Consider the following 8,532-nt stretch of genomic DNA (forward strand, 5'->3'; position numbering starts at 1 on the left):
GTGTGCATGTGACAACAATATCACAAATTCTCCACAAATGTGCCTTGAATGGGAGGGTTGAAGAAAAAAGCCACTCCTCAAGAAAGGCCATATGCAGTATTGACTGACCTTTGCCAAAACGCACCTTGAAGATTCTGAGGCAGATGAGACTAAAATTTAATTATTTGGCCTCAACACTAAACTATATATTTTTTAAATTTATGCATTTAGCAGACACTTTTATCCAAAGCAACTTACAGTGCATTCAGGCTATACATTTTTACCAGTATGTCTGGTGGAAATCCAATACAGCTCACCATCCAAATAACACCATTCCTACAGGAAAGCATGAGGTGGTAATATCCTGTTATGGGGGTGTCAGGATAGAAGGAAAAATGGATGAGGCAAAATACTGTAAAATTCTTGAGGAAAATCTGCTGCCCTCTGCCAGAAAGTTGTCAGTGGGAAGAAGGTTTACTTTCCAACATGACAATGACCCAACGCACACAGAAAAACTGACCACACAGTGGTTTAACCCTTTAAACCCGAGACCCCCACGAAAAAATTCTAAATCAAATTACTAAGCAATCCCTGAATGGAATAACACAAAATAGGTATCATTTTAAAGCTTAGAATCTCAGCTGTTTAATGAATTATTGAATATGAATTATTTTGATCAACTCTTAACGAGCGCTAAGCAGTCCCTCTAAACCGAAGTGTACCGCGGGCGGGACGCCCCCCACCTCCCGCGACAATATTACTAATCATATTTTTCAAACCACTGCCTTGATCAACAAAAAATGGATATCATTTGAAAGCTCAGAGTCTGAGATTTTCAATGCTTGTTGCCACTTTGATTAACTCCAAAGTAGTGAGTTATTTGCTGATAAATGACAAAAAAAATATATGTTTTTTTGTGCCATGTACTCTAATATGTCAAAATATCATACAGCTCGGATAGTCATGTGTCATATGTCATTTGAAAGGTCTCATCAAGTAGAATAAAACAAGCATAGTTGTTTGGGGCTTTGAATAAACTGGAGTGAGTTTTTGTACAAGAAGTCACCCCCAGACCCATATGAAAATAATATATTGATGTCACCGTTTTACTTGTAACTTCATAAAACATGATCAGATTGTGGAAAAGGCACCATTATTTATAGCAGATTCTCCTGATTAAAAAGAGCCCAAAATCACTATAATCCGTCATTTATATCTAAAGATATTCCTCAAGAATTTATAACACTCATAAAACTGCACAGGCAGCATGTAGTTTAGCCAAAAGAAATCTAAGGTAGCTGTCATGTGGCGATTTCGCTCATAACTTCATGAAACATGCATATATCATAGAAAACGACACGTCATTATTTGCAGAAAATTCTCCCAATTAAAAAGAGCTCAAACTCACCATAATCCATCATTTAGATCTAAAGATATCTCTCATAAAGCTATAACACATAGAAAAGAATTACTGTAGGTCATGTAGCTTAGCAAAAAAATCAGAGGTTGCAGTCCTGTGGCGTTTTAGCTCGTAATTTCACCAAACATGCATAGATCTTGAAAAAACGGAAAATTCTCCCGATTAAAAAGATCCCAAATTTACCATAATCCGTCGATCAGATGGAAAGATTTCGTTCATAGAGCTGTAACACATGAAAGCAGACAGGCGCGCTGCAAAGAAAAACAGCTCTATGCTTTATGTTGCCTTTTAGCTCGTAACTTCACGAAACATGCATAGATCATTGAAAGTTGCACGTCATTATTTTCAGAAAATTCTCCCGATTAAAAGGAGCCCAAACTCATCATAATTTGTTAATTGGATCTAAATATATTACTTACGATGTTATCACACACATGAAACCATTAAATAAAAAATAAAAAAAGTTAAGTTTTCATTCATAACTTCATGAAACATGCATAGATCGTGGAAAATGGCACGTCAGTATTTTCAGAAAATTTCTCAGAAAATTGTACTGCAGTGTTTTTTTTTTCCTTGAGTGAAAAACCTAGGACTAATTCACAAAAGTAGGTTTTTCACATAATCATGAATATTTAATGAACGATTCCTTAAGGCAAAGTTGTAGCGTCTGGACCAATCAAACACACAATATATATTTTGTTAGCTATATTTAACATAACTGGAGTCACTTAATCATGCAGATTTATGCTACAAGCTCTTTGTAGAATTGTACAGTAAGAAAGTTATTTCCCTTAACCAGGAAATGAACGTTCTTAGAATTGACAGACAGTTGACCCTGAGAGGTCAGCTAAATATCTACAGCGGATCTAAATATTTATAATTAATTATAACTAGTTATGATTAATTATTCATATTTCCCTTATGAGCTGATTCGCTACAAAGTTGTTCAGCATTAGGACAGATCAAATGATATGAATATTGATTTCAGAGTCATTAAACTCGATAGTGCCAACTAGTGGCCAATTTCTTTCAAAATTCTTACACATTTTTAGGGCCATGAGTCAAACATGCCCACCGAGTTTCATTCCAATCGGCCTCCGTTAACCTTGTCTAATAGGTGTTCAAATTTCATTGGTCGATGGCGGACATGTTTTTCGAGGTACATGAATGTCCTCAAAAGACCCTTGTGGCACTTTTGTCAAAGATACTGCATATCAATTTTCGAGTCGACCAGACTAACAGTTGCATAGTTAGAGCCATTTCCATGTTTTTACTTTTTATAGCGTCATCTAGTGGCCAATTACCAAGGTTTTTACTGTGACTTTAGATTAAGCTTATACATATGTGTACCACGTTTGATGAAAATATCTCAATTTGTTCTTGAGTTATAGCCATTTTAGTAAAAGTGGCTTCACCCCCTTTGAACGTTTTGGCACCCCTTAGTGGCCTAGGCAAAAAAAAAACCTAGCACTAGTTCGCAAAAGTAGGTTTTGGACAAAATTCAAAATGGTTGCATGCTGGAAATGAAATCGGAGATAGACATTTTGTTTGGATTGAGCCAAGAGTTCCAATGATATAAAGTCAACTTGAGTCTTGAGTCTACACCAAACAGTACATGAGTTATGGCCAAAAATGTGAACTTTTTTTTTGTGTAGCACCACCGTTTGGCCGATCTGTGCCATACTCTGTCAACTTCTCCCCAAATTGAGCTCTACAATCTGGCAAAGTTTCAAGTCTCTAGGCCTAACGCTTTGGTCTGCACGATCAGTTTTAGGGCAGAATAATAATAATAATAAAATTAACAATTACAACAGGGTTTCAGCACTACGCACTTGAACCCCTAAAAAACGTATTTTATTTCAGAGAGTTCTAAAAGCAAATTTTTTTTTTTTTTTTTTAACTTGTGCTAAACAAAATAACTATAACTTAATAAAATAAAAAATGTATGTGAAAACAAAATATAATTATACTAGTATACCGATGATACACCAGGAAAGTCTGCTAGCTCACTTGCTTTGGTCTGGACCAAATACAATGTTGATTTTTTTGGTTTGGTGCGGTTTGCTTTCACACTGCCCTTTTTGCAAGTGAACCAGAAACTGTAAACAAAACCACACGTGTGCTTACGATAATCCATTCATTGGTTTATCCATTCAACCGTACCAGAGTTCGTTTGGAAGCGGACAGAGACCACCTCTTCAGCTGGGTCTCGGTACGGTTGTTTGGTCCGCACACGAGTTCGATTGCTGTATTCACACCTGCTCAAAAGATCCGCACCAAGGGGGAAAATGAACTTGAGTTCGATTCAATCGAGCCAAACAAGACAGATGTGAATACACATGTTCCTGAATATGATGAATAATGGCACACTCTTAGCCTCAAATACTGCTCTGAAGCTTTTAGACGTAATGTGGATTTAGTGTGCATTAAGGGCACTGAGCTTTTGCATTTATCAGACATGGGACAGTCTTGTGCATTTAGTTCCAGTCACGTTCATGCTCTTTTAAGTGGCCAAGACTGCAAGTGTGGGTATTGGGACAGACCCATAGAGTAGACTCAGATATACAGATATACAGATGCACACTTTTTTAAGCATTTGTCTGGCTGAATGAGTTATGTTAGAATTAAAACAGTATTAAAAATAATGACTTAAAAAATGAACTGAAACAAACCCAAAGTTGTGTGTGGACAAGGCATTTGAAAGGACCCAAGGCATTTGAAAAATGGTCAGAGATATTTATGGCTTAGCTAATGAAATGCTGTCTAATCAATCAGTAGAACTGTCATGGTGTGATTATACTTTTCACAGAATCAAATTAAAGGAAGCATCTAGCACATGAGGTTAGCGCTGGTCCCATGACAAGACTGCTGTTGTTTCTTGTGATTTTTTTTTTTTCATGCAGTGCTATCCTAGCTCACTGACTGAATTGCATTACAGCAAATCAAGGCCCATCATGGATAGTGAATAGACCCATTTAGGGTGTTTAAACTGAAGGAAGTAAACCTGCCCCTCCTAAAGAATTTTTGTTGGAATGTGCTGGTCAGGTGTTCTTGGCAAAGCCTCTAAGAAATCGACCAACTCTTCACTCTTTAACCCTTTACTTTACACTCTCTCTCTCTTTCTGTAGAGATAGATGAGGTATTCCCTGAAGACATCCAACCAGAGTATCATCATGTTGTAGAGTTGCGTCACACTAGAGTCATCTGGAAGAACTGCCTCATCTTGGGCTTTACTCTGTAAGTTACACTAGAAAATGTTGCTGCAAGCCAATCACAAACTTCTACACTTTTACACAAAAACTACATGTTTAAGTATGCAAAATTAATAACCACTGTGGAAATCTAGACTCAGCATTCATCACTATTTTTAAACAATTGGAAATAAGTGAATCGGCATAAACTTATCCTTTTTTGTGGGTAGAGTATTAGCCTAAAAAGCATGAACTCCTCAAAAATCTTCTGAATGTAGTGCATCATCCAAGCACATTTTCAGAAACCTATCTGGGAAATGCTAACTCTAATCTGGGCTTGCAAAGTCGCTAGCCCAATGCCCCGAGGCAATTGTGTTTTCCAGTCGGGCTTCCAAAATGCATCCTCACCCTGCCCGACAACTATCTTCAATAGTGAAATCAAATCTGTTCCTTGATTAATTAAATACCTGCTGCTGTCTGTGTTATTAATGTTAATTATAGAACAAAACACAACTTTAACAAAGATTAAGCTATATTTAATTTATACAGTGTTACACTTAATTATTACATTTCTGTGCCTGAGAACTAATGTTAGACCTTACTTTATTTGTATCTTTGTTATATTTTATCTATGCTTATAATTTGTTTTTGTTCTTATTTTATTACTGATGGTTCACTTGTCTTTAGTAATGTTTGACCTTTATTAGTTATGCTACTAGTTTTTGCTGTGGAATCGAAGAAGTACTTAGTGTTCTTTAAATAATAATTACTTTTTTTTGCTCACCAAAAGAATGATCCGATCTGTGACTCAAACCCCGTAATATGATCCGAACCATGAGATTTGTGATCCTTTGTGATCCTACACTCTTCACTTGTTATGTGAAGAAAAAAATACAATCATGGAAGTTTTTGATCATGCTGATTTGTCCACAGTGAAGTTCAGTATGTTTTTTATTCGGGCTAGTTAAATTCATTTTGGGCTACCAAAATCTGAGGAATGCCTGCCCAGGGATTTATACATTTTGCGAGCCCTGCTTATCTTGCATTTTATACAAATACTATGCAAGTGGGTATACTTCTAACAATAAATAAGCAAAATCCGTCATTAAATTTTGTGTACTATGATTTATTCATGTTTATTATTCTTTTAAAGAGCATTTATAAGTCTTAATTTAATTGAATTTCAGCATTTACTAATACATTATTCAAATTGAAAATTTTATCTGTTAATATTACTTAATGGACCTGAGCTAAAATGAACTAACAGTGAACAGTTGTTTTTATTATCTAATGTTAATGAAGATTAATGAATCCTGTAACAAATGTATTGCTCATTGCCAGTTAACCAAAGTGAAGTAATGGAACCTTACTGTAAAGTGTCCTCATTTAATTTTAATTTAAGTAAAATGTTCTCCTTGTTGTCCCTCAGTTTCATTGGCACAGGAATCCAGTACTGCTTCACACGAAACCTGCATATCTACTCTCCACACTTCTACTTCAGCTATTTTCTGCGTGTGCTGACTGGAGCTCTGGCCTGCATCTTCCTGTGTGTGTCTGTGGACCGCTTTGGCCGCAGGGGGATACTGCTGCTGGCAGCTATTGTCACAGGTCTGTCTTCACTGCTGCTGCTGGCCCTCACACAATGTAAGCTCCTCTTTAAGTGTGACACAATGACCAAGTGCTGTTCCAAAAGTTAGGTAGTGAAACTAGACTGCCTTTATGTCTTAAAATCAGAGACACTATGGCATGTAAGCTTTATGGAATAGATGATCCCAGAATGAGTGAAAATTTTGAAAGCCTTCGGATCATATGCAGAGTTGCGATTCAATCTGTGCTATGATATTTGGTTAGTTTTTGTTTTATTGAATGACAGCTGACTCTGTCTCTACCATCTTCTTTCAGACCTGCATGGAGGGCTTGTTCTGGTTCTGTCTGTAGTGGGTCTCCTCTCGTCTCAGGCTTTGGCCATGCTCAGTGTGTTCTTTGGCAGTGAAGTCATGCCAACTGTTGTCCGGTAATCTCAATCTCCACTCTATAAAACGGTTACTACATGCATCTGTGGCCTGTTACACAAAGCTAGTTGAATGAACTCTTGAGTCTCAGAGTAGGTTTGGAGTTCATGAAACCAAACAAAGATTGGGTTCACAACACTCGCTATAAACATTGTCAACTCGGGGTTAATGCAAGAGAATCAATTGAAGTTATTTGTTGAATAATTTACATTTGTTCAAAAAGAGCTTAAAAGAAAACATGTTTAGCAGCATGTTAACAAGTATTTTAAAAAGTATTTTAACATTTTAAAAGCTTTATATATTCTAAAGCGTGTGTGTGTGTATATATATATATATATATATATATAAATGTAAATTAAAAGGTAAATATTAATTGTCAAAATATATGTGTTTAAGTCTAATGCATTAAGGATATAATGTATATAACTGAGTTTTGGTTTGCTTACCCAGAATAAGATAATCACTTTAGGTTAAGTTGGGTCATGTTAAGTTACCATATATTTACCAAATAAATCTGATCCAACATCTTGAACCTGAAAAAAGTTTGTTCAAACTAAACTCAGACTTTCCTGGGTAGCCACTGAAACAGGCAACACAGACAGTGGTGCAGTAATACTAATGTAATGAGGTCATGGCTATGTATATGGAGTATTTTACAACAGCTTCGGATGCAGCTCAGCCAATCATAATCAAGGACCAGAATTATCCATTTTATAATAAAAAATCAAACTGATTTTGGTGTGTAAACTCCAAATTAAAAATAGTGGGTCAGAAAAGGAAGAGATTTGAGAGAAAATATGATGCGTGTCAGATCCGCGTCACGTTCAGCAGCGGCAGCTCTTAAAGAAATAACAGCCAAAATAACCTAATAACCAGCTGCTGTGATGTCTATTAATCAAAGGACAAAGAAAAAAAGAGGATGCTTTAGCTCTAAGGATTCATCTATTTTTTATTTAGAATTTAGTGTTTGATAACTTAAATTTCAATTTCTGTAATTCATTCTGAAGGGCACAGGTAAATATTACATTTATTATAATGGGTTTATGTGAAGATTGTTTGAAGTTCACTTAAATTAGAAGTGATAATAAATAGCTCTCAATTATACTGTAACAGTGTTAATTTCGTTGATGAATAATTTTCGTCATAATTTTCATCAAATAAATTTTTTTTACCAACGACAACGAGACGATAACGAACTAAAACTCTTTTTGAATGACAAAAACTATGACGAAAATTTATTGACATTTTCGTCAACTAATAAAAACGAGACGAAAGATGTTAGGGAGGGACGATATAGGAAGAGATTCATTCAAAACAAATCTGCTGTGTGGTTCAGAGGTTAGATGCGTACAACGTGAACCGACGGCGGTAAAGTTAGTTTGACGTTTGACATTCATTAGACATTCGGGTTTTTTGCCACATGCACAAGGCTTGTTTTGTCAGATTATGCCTTTATTGTTTTTATATACAGTACTGAAACCATATTTGTCATGTTTTATATACTGTACCCACTTAAATTAATTAAACTCTGACACAGTTTGAGATAAAGGTATCAAACGAACTGTAGAAATCTCTAAATATTATTCCCTATAATGCACAGGTCTTGATTGTTCAGATTATGCCTTTATTGTTTTTATATACAGTACTGAATACATATTTTTCATATGTTTTATATACTGTACCCACTTAAATTAATTAAACTCTGACACAGTTTGAGATAAAGGTATCAAACGAACTGTAGAAATCTCTAAATATTATTCCCTATAATGCACAAGTCTTAATTTTTCAGATTATGCCTTTACTGTTTTTATATACAGTACTGAAACCATATTTTTCACGTTTATTATACTGTACCCACTTAAATTAATTAAACTCTGACACAGTTTGAGATAAATGTATCAAACCAACTGTAAAATATTCAGAATATTAT

The 8,532-nt window shown here is 35.4% G+C and overlaps 1 protein-coding gene across 1 annotated transcript in view; it reads left to right on the forward strand.

Annotated features, from left to right (window-relative positions):
- LOC107685859 (putative solute carrier family 22 member 31) overlaps positions 1–8,532 on the forward strand; it is a 25,580-nt gene that overhangs the window by 12,396 nt on the left and 4,652 nt on the right. The window contains exons 6-8 of the mRNA XM_016482594.1: positions 4,528–4,636; positions 6,020–6,234; positions 6,493–6,604. Coding sequence (XP_016338080.1) covers positions 4,528–4,636; positions 6,020–6,234; positions 6,493–6,604 — 436 coding nt within the window. The remainder of the gene's footprint in view (positions 1–4,527; positions 4,637–6,019; positions 6,235–6,492; positions 6,605–8,532) is intronic.

This window comes from Sinocyclocheilus anshuiensis, unplaced genomic scaffold (assembly GCF_001515605.1).
Source record: "Sinocyclocheilus anshuiensis isolate Anshui unplaced genomic scaffold, SAMN03320099.WGS_v1.1 scaffold1018, whole genome shotgun sequence".
Lineage (NCBI taxonomy): Eukaryota > Metazoa > Chordata > Actinopteri > Cypriniformes > Cyprinidae > Sinocyclocheilus > Sinocyclocheilus anshuiensis.